The sequence below is a fragment of the Convolutriloba macropyga genome, chromosome 4 (genome assembly GCF_964194025.1).
Source record: "Convolutriloba macropyga chromosome 4, txConMacr16.3, whole genome shotgun sequence".
NCBI lineage: Eukaryota > Metazoa > Xenacoelomorpha > Acoela > Convolutidae > Convolutriloba > Convolutriloba macropyga.
This window is the reverse complement of record NC_134471.1, coordinates 75306549-75326935: the sequence shown is the minus strand read 5'-3', so window position 1 is coordinate 75326935 and position 20387 is coordinate 75306549. Positions and strand designations below refer to the sequence as shown.

The 20387-nt window shown below is 35.5% G+C and overlaps 4 protein-coding genes across 6 annotated transcripts in view; all 4 read right to left on the bottom strand.

The window, feature by feature from the left end:
* LOC142337899 (phosphoribosyl pyrophosphate synthase-associated protein 1-like) overlaps positions 1-13174 on the bottom strand; it is a 56528-nt gene extending 43354 nt beyond the window's left edge. For both annotated transcript variants that reach the window (XM_075387529.1, XM_075387530.1), the window contains exons 1-3: positions 12566-13174; positions 12257-12309; positions 11700-11939 (exon numbers count right to left, since the gene is read on the bottom strand). In XM_075387529.1, coding sequence (XP_075243644.1) covers positions 11700-11939; positions 12257-12309; positions 12566-12684 — 412 coding nt within the window. In that variant the 5' untranslated portion in view covers positions 12685-13174. The remainder of the gene's footprint in view (positions 1-11699; positions 11940-12256; positions 12310-12565) is intronic.
* LOC142337902 (uncharacterized) overlaps positions 1-16332 on the bottom strand; it is a 519657-nt gene extending 503325 nt beyond the window's left edge. The window contains exon 1 of the mRNA XM_075387534.1: positions 16329-16332. The gene's annotated coding sequence lies outside the window, so the exon portion shown is untranslated. The remainder of the gene's footprint in view (positions 1-16328) is intronic.
* Positions 1-20387, bottom strand: part of LOC142337903 (adenylyl cyclase-associated protein 1-like) — a 269041-nt gene that overhangs the window by 109798 nt on the left and 138856 nt on the right. The window lies entirely within an intron of this gene.
* LOC142337909 (thiol S-methyltransferase TMT1B-like) lies at positions 13264-17660 on the bottom strand. The gene is made up of 2 exons (XM_075387544.1): positions 17161-17660; positions 13264-13847 (listed from the first exon to the last, which is right to left on the bottom strand). The coding sequence occupies exons 1-2, from the start codon at positions 17656-17658 to the stop codon at positions 13572-13574; spliced, it is 774 nt and encodes a 257-aa protein (XP_075243659.1). The 5' UTR covers positions 17659-17660; the 3' UTR covers positions 13264-13571.

Sequence of the window (20387 nt, the reverse complement as noted above, 5' to 3'; positions counted from 1 at the left end):
TACCTGATTTGATTACCCTGTTGCTGTTAACTGTGTAATTAGGATTTGAAATTAAAAGATATAATAAGAAAACCCGAACGAGGAGAGAATAGGATAACATCAATAAACTTAGTTACAGATGAATGGCATTAGACTTAGGAAAGATCAGGGCCTGTTTGCGAATCTCACATAAGTGTATGTTTGCTTGGTGTAACCGTAGTAGCCACCATTATTGAAATAGAGGTTTCCATTTTTATTAGCCCCGTAAGTATTATTATAATTATATTTATAATGATAATTAGGCTCATAGTTGGGACGCGGCTTGACTTTTCGTTAATGGGAATCCGCATATTTCGCACCAGTATTAGCTTGATTAGCTCTTTTGCGTGGTCTAGGAATATGGTTAGTAAATGGGGCAACATAGGAGAACAGGAGGCTTTTCAAATAGGTGGTGCCGGTCTCATCATTAAAATGAACAGCATTGTGATATAGCTTAGACCATTTTCTATTAGGGCTCACTTTTTGGTTAAGGGGAATGAGAGAGTATACACCAGAACAAGTGAACATATCATTTAATAGCACATTAACTTGATCAATCTTATCATTAACACCATGCAGAGGGTTTTCGTCATCAAGATTTTCAACAACTGGGGGGATTTCACAAATGAAAATCTTTTGCGGCATAAACTTTTCATATATTTGAGAGATAAGCGCTTTGATATTGTTTGCAATTTCTTCGGGGGATTTGTTAGTTTCCTTAAGAATGCTATTGGTACCATCTTGTATTATGATGGTCTTCAATTGCGCAAAGTTCGTTTTTTGCAGTATCGTCATCTTCTCATCCGTTGTGGAACCAGAATACGGGATAATCTCCATATCTAGCGGCAGCTCGTTTTGGTTCACTCTAGCAACAGTACTTGAACCCAGTATCAAATTCGTGGTGGTATTAGCAATTTGTCTGGTTTGAAACGACCTGACCTTTAAGTTAAGTGCAGGAGCATCATTGCAGTTGGCGGCTGTAGAGGGTACCACTACATCAGGCTTGTCCACGACACACTTGAAGATAGCTTTCTGCTGGTCCAAGATACTGTGGAGCACCTCGTGTTGATTCAGCAGTTGCTTGTTGGTGGCCTCACTGTCTTTGTATCGTTGATGTAGCTCCATGTATACAGCATATGCCTCTGCTTTGGTAAGTTTGTTGAATGCTTCTTGTGATAGTGCCATGCCAGAGTCCAGAATACAGATCCGATCAGTCCTTCGTCCATGCCAGAATCAATCAAGTTTCATTCAGTATCTCAAACTATTTCATAAGTTTATCACAACAATAATGTAAAGGGAGTTGCACGCAAAAATTTTCTATGGTGGTTGGATTAAGGTGTTATTGTCCCACAGTCTCCCATTCAGTCATCTGGTCGAGCATATGGGAGGAACACATGGTGCTAAACCCCTAATGAAGAAAAATTATAAGATCTTTGGTGCAAAGATTTCCGAAAGCGATCAGAAAAGGGGACGGAGCCTTGAAATGAAGTCTGAACCAAAGAAAGCACGAATCACACTTCAGTCACATGTAAGGAGCGTGTACTCATGAAGCGACGAAAGCAAGTACCATGACAGCTCAAGTTCGAGTTCGTCTGATGAGGAAAACCAGATTGACGAGACAACAAAACTTAAAAGAAGACTTGCGAGACAAAAAAACCACAGAAACATCAGTGACCGTTCTGTGGCAAAAGCTACACAGAGAAAAATCAGTTGTTCGGCACTTAGAATTGCATCATGATGTATCAAGGAAAAAAGTTACTGTTGTTTTTCAAATCTTACCTCTAAAATGCGCTCAAAGAAAGCATATTCTTTGTGCCTCACATGAGAAAGGCTGTTTGACCGAAAACGCAAACATCGAGATATCAAGTCTAACAAGAATCAGGATTATGAAGCCGATTTCCTGCCTGTTTATCGCCTCCCAGATTTGCCCAAGTATATGCTCGATATGGTGAAGCGAAAGAACGAAGAGGCGGAAATTAAGAAAAAGCAGAGCGTTTAAACGACCACTCAACAGCTTCAGAGAAGGAAAATTGAACGAGTTCGCCATGGGCATAACGCGAACAGTGACACCTGGCAACATCAACACCTTCATAAAGAGACTTGAGAAACCTATCGAAGAACTCCTAGACGCCACACAAACCGATCCGTGGTTACTGTCTTTCCCCTGGATTCTCTGCTGCGACTACGTTTCAAAGTAATTTGAGAATCGCTTTTGAGTTCGTGCGCGATTACGCTGAGAATTTTTACGGCAACAAACAAAACCAATACGATTTTAATGTTTTCAAAAACGAAAATGAGCGGCTCTCCAGGAGGTCGAACAGATCCAAGTTGACACCAATAAAAGCAACGACAAATATTTTGCCGCAGCCGCAGGAAGTACGGAGAATTCGAGAACTGACAGAAAAATTTCTTGATCTGAAACTCAAAGATGACAAAATGCCCGTTTCTAAAAAAATATGCTATCTTATATCTTGCTATATCAGCTGTCTCTTTATTATACGTAACAGCTCACGAACAGGTACTAGAACTGCCATCCCTGATATTTTGCGAACGCTGTATTCAGCAAAAAATAAGGTCTATATTATTTTGAATTAATACCTGCAGATATCCGCAATGTCAAGGGAGGAACAGGGATTCGTCAGAGACTGGCGTCAACTGGGCGAGTTATGCAGGAATAGCACAAAAATTTCTATTGTGAGGTGACAAAGCACCAAACTTTCAACCAAAAGGAATGCGACTACCTGATAGCTTATTCTGGAGTGAAGGATGCAATGGGAATTGTGAGCCCATATACTTATGCGCAGCCGAGAGAAGAATATTCTTACCTATTATATGACGCACAAAAGAGGAATTGGAGCATGGACGTGCTGAAGTTGTTCAATATGAACCATGTTGAGTGGAATTCGGCCATCCATCGGCAATTGATTGCTTCAATTATCAGAAATATGAAATTGGATCCCATTCAACGTGAAGCCATCGCAAGGCCATTTAACCAAGACGCATGAAAAACATTACGGGCTAGAAGACAAAGCCCAAAACGCAATTTTCGCCAGCTCTCAGATACACATAACTCTGAACGACTCGAATAGCCATAAATTCGAACCCGTGCGGACGTTGCAACAATTGCGACCGTTAGCTCCAACAGACGACCTTTCATCAAAATTCGACCAAAATGAAGATAACAGTCCGAACAACCAACAAAATGAAAAGATGGCATTGCTGACTTCAATTGCGACGGCGAAGGATGATGGACCAGCCTTGGTTGACGAGTTCAATGAACAAATCTTAGAAAGCAATGACGAAGAAGCAGGGGGAAAATGAAAGCCGAAAGGAACGCTATTACTCATTGGATACTGAATGACCGCCCCAAAAGAGAAGGTAAACTATCAAATGATTGAAGAAACAGCTAAGGTTATTGCGGATTTGAACATTAAGAGGAAAAATAAACAGCTGAAATCGTACAAAAACAGATGTGACAAAGTAAAGGAGTCCAAGGAGTACGAACAAATTGGAACAATTCATCGGCAAATGCAAACAGTTTGAATAACTCATTTAGAAACTCACGGAAACTTTTAACTGAGACGCTTTTAATTTTACAGAGTAATGTTTCACCTAGTATTGTATTACCTAATAATGTATTACCTTGTAATGTCTTACCTTAGTAGTTTTAAATTACCTAGTAATATATTATCTAGTATTGTTTGCATTAACTAATGAGATTGATAATGCGTTCTGCAGTTTGAGTTTTCCTTCATGATAGCCTTCAGCTTTCTGATTTCACTATAAATTTGTTTGGAACTAAGCATGTTGTTTTCAATTGTTCTATGTTATTTTCTGATTTCTTTCTCAAGATGAACATTTAAAATTTTGATAAATAGATCTTTACACGTTGATGTTTTTTTTTTCAATTGACAGCAAACTATCAATAAAACAGGTAGACTAAACCAAAGGCAGCTTTTGTAGCAGGAAAAGTTTGAAGTGAAAGGTTAGAAGTTAAGTGAATTTCAAAACTGCGAGAAGCCGAAATAGTTGCAAATTTATGTAGAGTTTTGTAGCTAATTTTCCGGTAACTCGCGGGCTGACGTTAAAATGTTTTCGAAAGCTTTGAAATTTGTTTCGAACACACAATATCAGCGGTGAAGTACAAATTTAGGAGGGTGAAGTGTGTTAAATGATTAGAGTGAAATGTTTTTGTACGATGACAAAGGCTTAAAATTTTCATCATGGTGATTGAAAAGAAAAAGGTGTTATATTCAAATTGAGGAGTGGTATAATCAAGCAGTTTGGAAAAACAGTTCAGAAAACAGCTGAAAGAGATTGAAAGTGAGGTTAAAAGTAAAAAAAAAACAGGTGCAGTGGCTGAATAATGTATTCTTTATTTTTGTTTTACAGCAAATTAAATCCGCATAAGTTTAACTCCGCCATTGCCTTTTTCCAAGTGTACGATGCAACCAAGGAGGAGGGTTCCCAGAGACACTGTCAAAGGGGTAAAACTATTACTAACAACTATGCTGATTTATTAAAATTTTTAACGGAAGATGCTTGGTCAAATTGATACACAATCGTCATCCATGTGAGATTCCACACCCCAATAGAGTTAGCAACTATGTAAGTTATTTCAATGAACTATATATTGTGGGTTTTGATTTTATTAACGGATTTAGAACTTCCGATGAGAAAAGATTTGAATAAGCAAACTCGACACTGAAACTATCAAACATAGCTGGCAGATTGCCAGAAAATAGCCGCAATAGATTCGTAGATCGGCAGTCTAAGAAAAACAGTGAAAAGACAGACTAAAAAAATTCGTCTATTCATTGATGGCTGATCTGTTATATTTTGATTTAAAATCTTTATAACGTATTGCTGCCTCAATTAGCTGATCTCAAATAACCTTCATTTAGAGTGACACACACCCATTTGACCTTATCTCTTTGAATTGAAGTAAATAAAAGTCAATTTCAAAGTGAGGAAGTCATTTTTGAGAGTGAGGTAAGTCAAGTGTGACCAAAAAATTAATCACGCGCATGAACAAAAAAAACTCGCTCCAATAAGAGCGAAAAATGACGTCACACATGCAATTCAGTTGAAATTGCATGAACGAATGAACAAAAAGTGGCTGTGACGTCATATGGTCGTAACAAAAATCATGAGGACGAAATAAAAAAACCAAGAGAAGGCCAATAATAGCCCCAGCTATCGCTGTGCGGCTATTAATAAATATTTTTGAATTAAAGTTCTATCAGGACTCAACAGATAAAAAGTTGAAACAGAAATCAATTCCAATAGAAATTAGTGATAATGAAGGCGATAATATAATAGATCTTCTGATTTACAAAAACCATCACACTTTCAAAAAAACTTCATATATTCCTAGGTAACAAAAATAACACATGGGAATGAAGGAGACGTTTGAGTTGTCTTAACTTTGAAGAAACTCAGGAAACATCCAGAGAGATGTGAACACTAAGAAATTAAATATAAGATTGCGAAAGAGAGTCATATCAAATGGAAAGTGGTTCCAAAAGATTCCCCCGTATTTTATAATATATGCAGATTTTGAGAGTGATAATGTACTTGATGCACGCAAATTAGAAAAAAAAAACAATATTTTTAGGCGAAAACTTGTTTGTAATGGTTATTATGTAGTTTTTATCCTGCGGAAAGTCCATTACAACTGGTTATAACTACAATTCTGCAGAAAATAAGGTTGATTGGTCTGTAGATGAAATTATTAACATGGAAAACGAAATGAAATTATATTTCAAGGATACCAATAATCCACTTGTTATAACGAAAGAAGATTAAAATGATTTTGATAATTATGATTGTTGGTTAAGTGAGTTACGTATTGAAGACACTAAAGTTAGAGATCACTATCATCTAACTGGCATATATCGTGGGGTCGCTCATGAAAATTGTAATTTGAATCTTAAGCAGTCTCGAAGTAATTTCAATCCAGTTATGTTTCACAATTTTAGTTAATATGATTATCATCTGTTTTTCAGAACTTTAGTAGACAAAAAGCCTGATAATGTAAAATTAAATTTTATCCCGGAAACTAATGAGGAAAAAACTTCTGTAGCATTCGGCTAGTTATTTCAATACTCTCAACTCCAAAATGCCTAATGATATCGAAATCCGGAGAACAAATGCTCTCATTAATAGATTTGAAATTAACACTGGGAAAGAATTAACTAATTGTATTTAAAAACTGATGTTCTACTGTTGGCCAATGTTTTTGAAAAAATTATTAAATTTTCGGAAAAGGAACTTGGATTGAATCCGCTATATAGTGTGAGTTTGCCAGGAATTTACAGCATGTGGTTTAAAACAGATATTAAATTACAGACTCGAGATTTGGATCTAATTCAACTAATTGAAAATAATATAAGAGGTGGAATTTCGTCAGTAATGGGTGATAGATATGTGAAATTGGCTGATACGAAGAAGATATTCTATATAGATGCTAATAACTTATATGGATGGGCAAAGAGTCAGTATTCACCATACGACGACATTCGATTTGATTGCAAAGTTAGTATTGAAACTATCTAAGATACCCCAGATGATTCAACAATTGGTTATTTCGTAGAAATAGATTTAATATACACTACTGCTATTAAACACAAGATGAGGAATTACCCGTTCTGTCCTGAAAATGAGGTATCGCCATTAGAAAATTTACTGAACATATGCATGCAAACAAACCCACCGAATATTCACAGTGTGAGAAAGTGATTTGTGATTGGACTGACAAGAAGAAATATCTAGTGCACTATCAGTTATTGCAGTTCTATGTCAGATACGGAAGGGTTATTGACAATTTTCAAGAAAGAATTTCTTTTAAGGAAGCACCTTGGTTAGAAAAAAATATAAATTTTATTACTGCGAAACGAAATAAAACTAATGATTTTGAAAAAGATTTTACAGATTATAAAATAATGCATTGAAAGGAAAAAATTTGGAAAATATTAGAAACAGAACAAGAATTGAATTTCTGAAAAAAGCTGAATATGAACAGATCCTAAAATGGCAATCAAAATTAACATTTAATGGTATTCGTAAATCTTTTGAGAACTATTATAGCTATACTTTTAAGCAAACTGAAGTTTTAATGGATAAACCAAAATCTTGGTTTCACGATTTTGGATTTGAGTAAACTGTTAATGTATGAAACAAATTATGATAAACTTCAACCTTATTTTGGGATAGAAAATATTCGATTACATTATACCGACTGTGATTCATTCGTAATGAGTATTAAAACCGACGATAATATTAATGAGTCATCTAACCTTGAAGATTAATTTGATTTTAGTCTATTTAATTTGACTATCTCAAAGCTGTTTAGTGAAAAATATAAAAAGGTTGTAGTGAAATTTAAGATTGAGACTCCTAAAAATATTGGGATATAAGAAGTTATCTGTTTACGCGGTAAAGCATATCCAAACAGAAGTGGAAATTCAAACACAAATAAATTGAAATGAATTACTTAACCACAACCGAAAGAAATCAAAATCTATGAGTACTATAATTGTTTATTTGGTGATTTTCAAAAAGTCAAATAAATAAATAATAAGATCTACTGATCATGATATGCATATTCAGAAAACTCACAAAAAACTCGCTCCAATAAGAGCGAAAAATGACGTCACACATGCAATTCAGTTGAAATTGCATGAACGAATGAACAAAAAGTGGCTGTGACGTCATATGGTCGTAACAAAAATCATGACGACGAAATAAAAAAACCCAAGAGAAGGCCAATAATAGCCCCAGCTATCGCTGTGCGGCTATTAAAAAATATTTTTGAATTAAAGTTCTATCAGGACTCAACAGATAAAAAGTTGAAACAGAAATCAATTCCAATAGAAATTAGTGATAATGAAGGCGATAACATAATAGATCTTCTGATTTACAAAAACCATTACACTTTTTAAAAAAACTTCATATATTCCTAGGTAACAAAAATAACACATGGGAAAGAAGGAGACGTTTGAGTTGTTTTAACTTTGAAGAAACTCAGGAAACATCCAGAGAGATGTGAACACTAAGAAATTAAATATAAGATTGCGAAAGAGAGTCATATCAAATGGAAAAAGTGGTTCTAAAAGATTCCCCCGTATTTTAGAATATATGCAGATTTTGAGAGTGATAATGTACTTGATGCACGCAAATTAGGAAAACCAATATTTTTAGGCAAAAACTTGTTTGTAATGGTTATTATGTAGTTTTTATCCTGCGGAAAGTCCATTACAACTGGTTATAACTACAATTCTGCAGAAAATAATGTTGATTGGTCTGTAGATGAAATTATTAACATGGAAAACGAAATGAAAGTATATTTCAAGGATACCAATAATCCACTTGTTATAACGAAAGAAGATTAATATGATTTTGATAATTATGATTGTTGGTTAAGTGAGTTACGTATTGAAGACACTAAAGTTAGAGACCACTATCATCTAACTGGCATATATCGTGGGGTCACTCATGAAAATTGTAATTTGAATGTTAAGCAGTCTCGAAGTAATTTCAATCCAGTTATGTTTCACAATTTTAGTAAATATGATTATCATCTATTTTTCAGAACTTTAGTAGACAAAAAGCCTGATAATGTAAAATTAAATTTTATCCCGGAAACTAATGAGGAAAAAACTTCTGTAGCATTCGGCTAGTTATTTCAATACTCTCAACTCCAAAATGCCTAATGATATCGAAATCCGGAGAACAAATGCTCTCATTAATACATTTGAAATTAACACTGGGAAAGAATTAACTAATTGTATTAAAAAACTGATGTTCTACTGTTGGCCAATGTTTTTGAAAAAATTATTAAATTTTCGGAAAAGGAACTTGGATTGAATCCGCTATATAGTGTGAGTTTGCCAGGAATTTACAGCATGTGGTTTAAAACAGATATTAAATTACAGACTCGAGACTTAGATCTAATTCAACTAACTGAAAATAATATAAGAGGTGGAATTTCGTCAGTAATGGGTGATATATATGTGAAATTGGCTGATACGAAGAAGATATTCTATATAGATGCTAATAACTTATATGGATGGGCAAAGAGTCAGTATTCACCATACGACGACATTCGATTTGATTGCAAAGTTAGTATTGAAACTATCTAAGATACCCCAGATGATTCAACAATTGGTTATTTCGTAGAAATAGATTTAAAATACACTACTGCTATTAAACACAAGATGAGGAATTACCCGTTCTGTCCTGAAAATGAGGTATCTCCATTAGAAAATTTACTGAACATATGCAAGCAAACAAACCCACCGAATATTCACAGTGTGAGAAAGTGATTTGTGATTGGACTGACAAGAAGAAATATCTAGTGCACTATCAGTTATTGCAGTTCTATGTCAGATACGGAAGGGTTATTGACAATTTTCAAGAAAGAATTTCTTTTAAGGAAGCACCTTGGTTAGAAAAAAATATAAATTTTATTACTGCGAAACGAAATAAAACTTATGATTTTGAAAAAGATTTTACAGATTATAAAATAATGCATTGAAAGAAGAAAATTTGGAAAATATTAGAAACAGAACAAGAATTGAATTTCTGAAAAAAGCTGAATATGAACAGATCCCAAAATGGCAATCAAAATTAACATTTAATGGTATTCGTAAATCTTTTGAGAACTATTATAGCTATACTTTTAAGCAAACTGAAGTTTTAATGGATAAACCAAAATCTTGGTTTCACGATTTTGGATTTGAGTAAACTGTTAATGTATGAAACAAATTATGATAAACTTCAACCTTATTTTGGGATAGAAAATATTCGATTACATTATACCGACTGTGATTCATTCGTAATGAGTATTAAAACCGACGATAATATTAATGAGTCATCTAACCTTGAAGATTAATTTGATTTTAGTCTATTTAATTTGACTATCTCAAAGCTGTTTAGTGAAAAATATAAAGGTTGTAGTGAAATTTAAGATTGAGACTCCTAAAAATATTGGGATATAAGAAGTTATCTGTTTTCGCAGTAAAGCATATCCAAACAGAAGTGGAAATTCAAACACAAGTAAATTGAAATGAATTACTTAACCACAACCGAAAGAAATCAAAATCAATGAGTACTATAATTGTTTATTTGGTGATTTTCAAAAAGTCAAACAAATAAATAATAAGATCTACTGATCATGATATGCATATTCAGAAAGTCCAAAAACAATCATTAAATGCATTGAACGAAAAACGTTATATGAATGCTGTTGAAAGTATTCGTAGGTGAATTTAAAAAAGTCACTTGAAATATTTGTTTCTTAATAAAATCGTTCTACCAGTTGGTGGAAATGTTTGCGCAACCCATAGAAAAATGGAGTCTAATTCAACTATCTATAAAAAAAATAAGAAACAAAACAACATTATAAGAACGATTGAAACTATCTTTTTAGCATATTAACTTTACGTTCCCAGAATCAATTTCATTTCCATACTCCACAAAACAACTTTAGCTTTCCAACAAAATATTTTAAAATTTTCCAAATATTTTTCCATGTTTTCCCAGATTTTCCCAATCAACTTTTCCATAAAACTACACAATTCTATCTGGTAATTTTTGTAAGTTATTTTGGACTCTGTTTGAAATCAATTGACTAAGAATCAATACTAACACTGAAAATTACAAAGGATTCTACATTGACAGTGAAAAATTTGTTTAAATTACACTGACAGTGATATTTGTGAAAACTTTTTTGAATAATCCTACTCAAGCGTTCAACTTTCATGTGAAAAGTATTTTGCTGGCCAAAGTGCGCATACACAGACATTCGACATATTTGCTTGCATATACTTATTTTTCAATTTTTCTAAGTATGTGAAGATATATATCCAATTATGATTCTAATATTTTTGTTAATTTAGAAGTGCGAAACAAGCCGGCGGCAGGCCAGAGTAGTGTAAAAAAGAGGATTTGACATTAGGTGCAAGGGACGCACGTGGGAAAGTTTGAGTGGAAGGAGAATTACTGAGTAAAATGAGGAGCGTAAGCGACGAGTTGAGCGAGGATATTTTTTCTCCACGAAAGACAGCCTGTGCTCGTCCCTTGCGCCTGGTGTCAAATCCTCTTTTATACGGTACGTATATAGTCTAGTACCCCTTACGTTGAAGGGTACGATTACTTCTTTTTTTGGTTTTTACTGTTTTTTTTTATTGTTTTGGAACGGATTTTTTTTTAAATGGTTTTCCTGGTTAAGATAATTATCTCTTTTAATACTGAAATTTCAGAACACCAATTTTAAGGAAACAGGGGGAGAAGTTAGAAAGGAATGAGTAGACTCCCGGAAATCAAAATTAATGGACTCTTGTCATTCCTCAAGTCCCAACTCTTTGTATTTTTCTCACTAGTATATCAGAACTAGACTGTCGGCTCCAACCTCCAGTAGTTGTTTCATCTTCCCAAAAAATTTCAAAACTCATTTTTGACCTTACTAGCTGATAATTTTTGCATTGTTTTTTTAAATTTGAATTTGCAAGATGTCGACCCATTTTTTATTTTATTCCTTATTTTTATTTTATTCCAGTTATTTTATTCCTTATTTTTGATTGGGTAGTTTTGAAAGAGCTCAACGGTGGTCACTGACTATCCTCTTCAGAAATTTTTTACAGAAGGAACTTATTACTATTATTATTAGGAGGCCCAACCTGCTTTGACCATCATGTCTGCAAACAGTTTGCAAGGAATGGACCCCCTCTTGCGCATTCTGCACTGTTTACTGTATGGCAGGTATGGCACCACTCCCACTATCCTCTGGGCACTGGAGGTCTTGCAGGAGTGTGCCAGAATGAACAGCTCCATCATCATGTTGTTAGGATCTCTATTCCCAGTCTGCAATATGAAGACGTCTTTCCCACGCACTGACTCGTCTATTTGGATTTTGGTTTCTAAATGAGACCAGAAATAACCATAGACCGCTCAGCTTTTCACAGAGCAACGGAACTGAAAAGTAAAACTAGTTAAAATATGCAACTAGTCTTTATTTAAACGAGGGGTATTCCAACTCAGATCATCTTGAGCCAAATATTTGAGCTTATACAGACTCTGCCCAGAAAAATTGAATTGCTTTATCAAAAATGCTATTGTCTAGCAAGCTTAAGCTTATACTCCATTGCCATTTAGATATAAATTCGTTGTGCATCACGGGCTTACAGAAAATTAATAAAAGTTTAAAGATAAAGACAGATACATGGCGTTGACTTACCACCACAGTTCTCCTGGTACAGCTTACATGCACCGACTGGGATTCCGAGTCGCCTGAAATACACCTTAAATCTAATGTCTGTCCTCCAAACTTTAAAACTCCTCGGCTTTCAAAATAAACCAATCAAATTATTCAGCGAAACCACAACATAGATACAACCTAAACCATCGATAGATGAAATATTCCTGCAACAGGGAAGCAATAAGCAGCTATGCAAAACTGCTCCGAACCAAAAAAGTCTTTAAGATCACTGGAAAGTACACTCGATACTATTCGTTCTATTTATGCATTGTATCTTGGGTGACTTACTGTGCGACCCTTTGGGCTAATTGTTTGTGGCTGTTTCCACAGAGAAGCACCTGTCCTTTGATCATAGAAGAGGGGTGTGGTCGACACATCATGCCTCCTCCTCCGCCACGAGCAGACATCTCTTAAGGCCTGAACTGCTGATAAAAACACGTTTTAGACCCAATCAATTCCGCGATCAATTCAAAGCGTATTTATCGCTTGAGGAAACGCTTGAGAAAATACGGGATACAAATCTAAGTAATACCAATACAAAAGGTTAATAATAAATGAAGCAAAATATCCTGCAGGTTAGAGTAATAGCACAAATTCTAGAGCACCGCTGGTTCCAAATCAGTTTTCGGTAAGTAGCCGGACTAATAAGGAAATTGCCAGATTTGTAACGCTGGAAAAATATTCAAAACAAAGAGATTGCAACTGAAATAGTCTCCAATAAGCTCCAAAACTAAGCTTTGTTTGAGAATCCTCACTCTTCTGCTGCACTAATTATTACACAATTGTATTCGACCAATCAGAAGCGATGATGTAACAACAACTCCTTGTGGGAATGACTCATGACCAAAAGACACGACAACTTGTAAACAGCAGGTGTCTGTGTGAGTCACATTGTAAACATCTGAAATATCAAAACCACATTCTTACAAGTTTGTCGACATAAGTTTGTCAAAAAATAGTTTGAAGAGATAAAACAGAGAGCAAAATCCAACCTATGATATCAGTTTTATAATATTTATTATACAAATTTATGCCTGTGAACGAGTCTCAACCCAGTTTATAAAAAAAGTAACCTGCTTCTAACTTTCGGAGCAGTCCCGAAAATCCCCTAACACTACAACAGTGTGCGTCATTTATCGTCCAGATCCTTGAAATGTTCAAATATATTTTCTGCAAATTTTAAAAAATCAATGCAGCGCAGTAAGTACTGGCGATAGCATCGACTTGCAGCGTCGCTATCACAGACACGAGAAACAAACAAAAGATTGAAAATATCAACTTTTGCTTAATTTGTCTAAATCTTCGTTGCATAACCAATAACTCTGGGAGCGGCCGACAATATAATGGGATTCCAAGTATAGTCCGCATAAGGCATCACAACTTTCTTGGCTTTGACATTTTCAGCTCCAAATACCTTTGAGATATCGTTCATTTGATCTCTGAGACTGTGACAGTAAAACAGGACAAATTTTGGCAAGAATAGCGAGTACTGCAACAACCGCATCCCAATTTTCCCCTCAAATTCTGCCGTGTGCTCGGAGAAATAGTACCTCCCACCGGGAATCAGTACCTAAATAAAACCTATTGGAGGCAACGAGCCTGAACTAATACATATCTATCTACCCGACCCCAAATTTTCAAAGCAATCATCAAGTATAGCGGGGGTAAAAAAACTACGTTCCTAGAAAAGACATTTCACGCGCAATAAAAAATACAGTTTGAAACAATCAGAACCTTAATGACTAAATGAAAGGCAGAGAATCGATTGACCCGACCAATAGATCCCTTAGTGTGCAAACAGCTAAACCGTCGACACATCGACGACGAACACCTTAAGAAGGCTAGTTAGTGATCTAAACCTACCAAAACATAACCGACTAACGTCGGGCGAATTGCTCTCAAACGATTGGCGAGCGGTTGACTTTTTAAGTGGCTAGCTAGGGCTTAAGGAGGCCAGGTTTAGCTTAATTAAACGGGCGTCGGGTGAGCGCAGCAGGGTTGGGGGGTTGTCGAACGCTCTGGGTTACGGGTGCAACGATTAGAAGGAGTGGGGGGGGGGGGGGGGGGGTGAGGGGGCGGGCGTGTGTGTGTGTGTGTGTGTGGGGGGGGGGGGGGGGGTCGGAGAGCTGGACGAGAGGGGGTCCAAATTGCCCCGTGGATCGGTGGGGGGGGGGGGGCTGATTGGGGTTAAAGTTTTAAGAACCGCCGTTCATATCATAAAATTGTCTCCTCAAAACAGTTTTGGCGAATCGAATACTTGGAGACTAGAAAGGCTCTAAGAGAGTTGCTCGGCCACTTAATGCCTTCCAGGCTTTACCTGTTTATCCTGTTCTTGATCAAACAAAAAATCGGCCAAGTAAAAAACTGCAGTAAAAAAGGACAACATGACTAATAAAATTGATACACTCTTCATTTGAGAGCAATTAAATAGCCTCTATAAACCGTCAATATAAGCCTCCTCAGGACTTTCCGAGCAAAATATACTTAAAAAGCTCTGAGACTGCTGCAGCATTTTTATCCTCCGCGTTCACCGGTTTATCCAGTATCTGTGGACAAAAAGACCAAGTTGTAAGAAAAAAACGAGCAAAAAATTGCAGAAAAGATCAAGAGGATCTATATAATTGACAGGAATATACTTGAGAGCAATGAATATTAGTTTAATAATAAGTCAAATTATTAGACTGGATCACTCCATAAACAATTCTGATAAATAGCCAACCACTCATATCCATTGATTGAAATGTCTGCCTCAAAAATTAAAATCAACTCTCGAGATGATTATGAAGCCGATTAATAAGTTGCCCAATACTTCATTAACGAAATAAAGCTGCATGGATAACAGTTTAACAAAAATTAATTAAGAAGACACTTTCAATGGCCCCAGTAAACTATATGATCATAACAGAAACTAAAACAACTGTTGGTGTTTGAAATCGGAAAGCGCATAACCTCAAGAAGATAACAAACAATCAGATAGAAAAACAACATAATTACTTTGAATTTTTCATATTTACTGATGCAATCTACTTTGATCCGCTTCCAGTCAATTAAGATAGTCCAGTGAAACCAAGTTAATAAGTGTTAATGACAATAAAAACGGAGTTTAGAAAACAAAGTGGTCAAAATTCCTTAACACGATAAAAATTTGCCCTCCAAAAAACCAAGCTAAGATGCCTCCATCCCATTGAACTGGTCTAAAGAAGCACAAAATTGAATAAATTTTAATCAGAACAAAAACGTTTAATACTAATCAAATCAAAATGTCGAAAATATTGGGAAAAAACAAACGCAACCTGAAAAGGCTCTGTGATCTGACAACACTAGAGGATTACAAAAAGACTGAAATCGTCTAAAACCGCTAAAAGACAAAGATCAGACTAAAAACATCATAAAACCACGTTCATGGTTAAGATACTCAAAGGTGCTCCCAAACACAAACTCAAGTGTTACGATTTCTAGAAAATTATTTTGGTGGAAAAATTTGAGTTGAAATTAAAAAGTTTGAAAATTCAGCATCTCAACAATGATTTTATCTCTTAGAAAACTTTTTCGCATCTACTTTTCTTTCTCTCTCTCTCTCAGGCATGAATAGAAACCCTCCTTCTCCTCTCTGATATGGACTTTTCAGCAAACTGATCTAAACACTTATTTTCACAGGCGGCATTTTTTTCACTCACACATAAATTTTTAAAAAAGATTACAAAACCTTCGCTTCATGAACTCTTCTCTTTTCAAAACCTAGCGCACGGAATAAAAATAATTAAAAGTTTTGAATGATCGAGAAAACCAATCTTGAGGATAACATGGACATCTGGCAGATAACCACCAGCTGGAGTTGGAATGGTTTTTTAATGAACCTTGGCCTTAAAATAAAAAAGCATCAAGACCTGCAGTACAACATCAAAAACTATAGCATTGAAACACATCTAAATACAATTAACCGCATGAAATCAACAGGACATAACCACAATATCATAGAACTGGTTAACACAGCAAAAAATAACCGTGTAAATACGAAGAAAAACAAGTTTGAAACTTAAAAAACAGCTTTCTTGAGAACGCCTCACGGCAGCAAAAATGTTCGCAAAAGTTACGCCATAATAGGCTCAAAAAACAAATCAATCTTATTTTAAAGAAAACCAGCAAAACTGCAAGAAATTTACAAAGTTACAAAGTAAACAATTTTTTGTCAAATCTTTCAACAAAAATACGGCATAACAAGATCAAAACTGAAGTAAGTTGAAACCAAAAAAATTCTTTCAAGCGATGAACGTCTATTCAAACCTCAATAAATGCAAAAAAAACAAATTGGGTAAAAAATACTTATGTAGCTTAAAAATAGCAAATGGTCGAAAAATCGCTAAATTAGCGTAGAAGTCAGATTAATAACCCAAAAATTTGTAAACATTATCACAAACCTTTTAAATCGGAACTTACGCATTCAAAACAAAATTTCTCAAAACCAAAACTGCTTAAAAAGCCGTTAAAAGAACAAAAAATTTTGCTCGCACACAAAACTTTTTTCACACAATAATTTCTAGCTCTCTCGAAAACAGCGGCATAGACAAAAACCAAATCTCTTGCCGCTCAACTCTCTAATTTTGTTAACACTCAAGCAATCCAAATTTTTTCACGCAAACTCACAAATCGTCGCATACCTGGTCAAACGGTTTGGCAATTGTCTTTGTCGCTGTAACTGTCTTAACTTAATATCACCTTTATCAAAAATACAAAAACCTTGGAAACAAACTACAGAAGCTGTCCATCAAAAAATTGGGTTGTGTGGAATAAAATAAAGAAATCATTCATCACAAAAAAAAATGCAAAAGAAATGAGTTACAACTACTTGATCGCAAAAAATCTAACTGAATGCAAAGACTAACTCGATAAATTTCTTTATACGCTCGACATTTGTTTTCAAAACTGCAGGTCACTAAAGTTGTGACAACTGCGCAAACAGAATTCGATTTTACGAAAAACAGATCTTCGGCTTTAGCCTCCTTGTACTTCATTAACTCAATGTCATTAGCAAGACAATTGTGTTTCACCGACTCCACTCCCATTGAATGAATATCTGTAGCAATAAGCAAAGATTTTGCCGGATAGAATTGGATGTTTGGTCCTGAAGATATTCCGAGTTCCAATACCACCAACTTATTTTTATCGTTTTTAACATTTGAAGACATGTCGGCGAACAGCGACAATTTTGATAACTGTTGCACTTTGCCTAATTCTCCTTTAGCAGCATTCTTGAGCATTGCGTACTCTATTTTGCCTGATAGCTTAGGCCAGATAAGGAAGTAGAATGAGGCACATCCAACTCCCCATAAAAACCATGAATTTGAATGAGCATTTGTGGCATGCTCCAAACTATAGAGCATAGTTGTCTGAAACACTCAATAATGTCGTGATAAACTTATTAAATAGCCCCCGAACAAATTTACCTCCGCTGTATTTTCAAATACGTATGCGCGCTGGGCTGAATCAAACCTACACCTTTTCAAGCCTAACCACCCCAGCCGTAGGCGAGTGAACCAATCTCCCACCCCGACTCATCACATCAGGTCGTATCATTCTAACTGATTCCATTTTTGGAACAATTTCTTGCGTTTTGAATGTTAGCAGGCTCCGTGAATGGGACGTTTTGATGCCAACCCTCTTCCTTCCAGCTGCTCGGACTTGGTCTTGGGTACTTCTCGTACCAAATATATAGACGAGGGTCAAGTACAGGTTTGTGTTCACTCCTATCGAGGTGCCAAACTGCTAGATCTCTGTAATCTTATCAACCAAAACCCAAATCAGCTGAACACTGTTGTAGTAATTGCTGGCTTCAATGATCACCGTAGTATTGAAACTTTTCATAGAGCTTTGGAAATTCCTCATTCGTCTCATTATTGTTAAATTGAGCCCAAATAACCTGATTTAAAAAAGAATTGTCAATTTAGAACTTTCTTGCGAACGTTTTCGAACTCTGAGTTCATCGTCAGTTTATAAACAATACAAAATGCTAAAATGAAAAGTCGGAAAACAAAACGCAAATCACTAAAATCAATCATTCAAGAATATTAAAACGAATTTTTAAATATCTACAATTGTATCTACAAAACATTTACATCGGTGACCGGACAATAGATCGAAAGACAACAGATCGGAAACAGAAAAGTTGGGATAATAGATCGAAAATCAATCTCTATTCTAATTGGTTGAAATTGAGCATTATCTTCGAGCAGCAATATAATTACCACATTCTGGCCATGCCTCGCGAGCCACGGCCATGCCTTAGCGGCCCGTGGGACTTGATATGAATCTATCACAATCGAATAAAATATCACAACAGAACTTATAATATGCTGTATAATAAATGAGCGATCAAATCTGATTGGCCAAAACGCAACTTAAACAATTTAATTTTCGATCTATTGTCCCAATTTTTGCTTTCGATTTGTTGTCTTTCGATCTATTGTCCTAGCACCATTTATATCTGAGTAAAAATACATTTTCGATTTGATGTAGCAGATGCATATCATGTTTTTTTAAAAAAAAGTTCTACATATATTGCTTTAAACTTACTTTCGTTTTGTTCAATTGTAAAGTTGAAATCTTCTATTCTTAACGTGTCTTTCAAATTGGATTTTCATCTCCAAACTAAGCTTTCAGTGTCAATTCTCGTGTTCAGTATTCGTCGCGCGTGTTGATGGCTGTTTTCAATGTTCTTATATAGAGCTTCTCTAGTGTCATTAAATTAGATTGGTTGCTGCATTGGTCTAATATCTTCCACTGGAAAGTTGTTTTATCACCGTTGCTTTCAATTGCATGTACTCCTATCGGTGAGTCCGCCCTGGCATGCTCTGCAACCCTTGTGGTAATATGTCGGCATGTCTACCCTACATAGATGGATTTGCATCCATTACAAGTGAGTTCATAATCCACGTGGGATATGAGATCCTTATCAAAATTAGACTTGAGGCTAGGTAAACAGCTCTTAAGTTTCCGAGTGGTGAAAATCGTCTGTACATGATGAATTTTGTTCAACTTTTTTACAAATTCATTAGAGATGTTGCCTCTGCACTGTAATACAAATTTTTGTTTCTGTATTTTCCTGTTGTTTTACGGCTACAACCGCGTTATATCTATGTCCTTTTCTTTGTTCTTTCATTCGCAGCTGGTTAATTGTATACTTGACGATAATCCCTACTATGAAAATAATGTGTGTTAATATGAACGTTGCAGATGCAGAATAAATTTTCGTAAAAATTGCCTTAGCACAGATGTAATACCAGATTTTTTGAAATTTTGTGTACCGAAAACAGATGTTTTTCGGATCAAACTGTGCATAGTTTTCAACTAAAATTGAAAATAAGATCGGAAATATTCACAACAGCTGACACGCATCATAAATGTGACCAAATAAAAACATGTCGATATACTGCTACATCAAATCGAAATTGTATTTTTACTCAGATGTAAATATTTTGTAGATGCGATTGTAGGTATGTAAAAATTCGTTTTAAATTTCCTTGAATGATTGATTTTAGTGATTTGCATTTTTATTTTCTGGCTTTTCATTTTAGAATTTTGTATTGTTTATAACCTGACGATGAACTCAAAATTCGAAAAAGTTCTTAAGAGAGTTTTAAATTGACTATCCTTTTTTAAATCTTGATCAAATCTGTCAATCCAACAAGCCGAAGCTCAGGAAGGAGAAAATTGAGTTTTCTATGTCATACACCAACGTTCCCGTAAAGGAAGCTATTAACATTGCCCTGCAATTGCTTTATGCTAGGGACGATAAACCAGACATACCTAGAACCACAATGAAACGTCTGCTTGAATTAGCCGTCACCAACGTCCATTTCAAATGCAATGAAAATTGTTGCTGTCAGAAAGATGGGTTGGCAATGGGTGCGTCCTTGGCGGTGATTTTGGCAAACCTTTGGATGAAATCATGGGAGCCACAACTGAAATTACAGACATCTATATGTAAAACCAACACACAATCCAGCACTTGTTGCAATTGCGGACACCGAGTGACAGCATGTGCCAGGGCTGTTGAGTGTGAAGTTTGTAATAGATGGTTCCACGCAAAGAGTCAGCAAATCAGTAACACAGA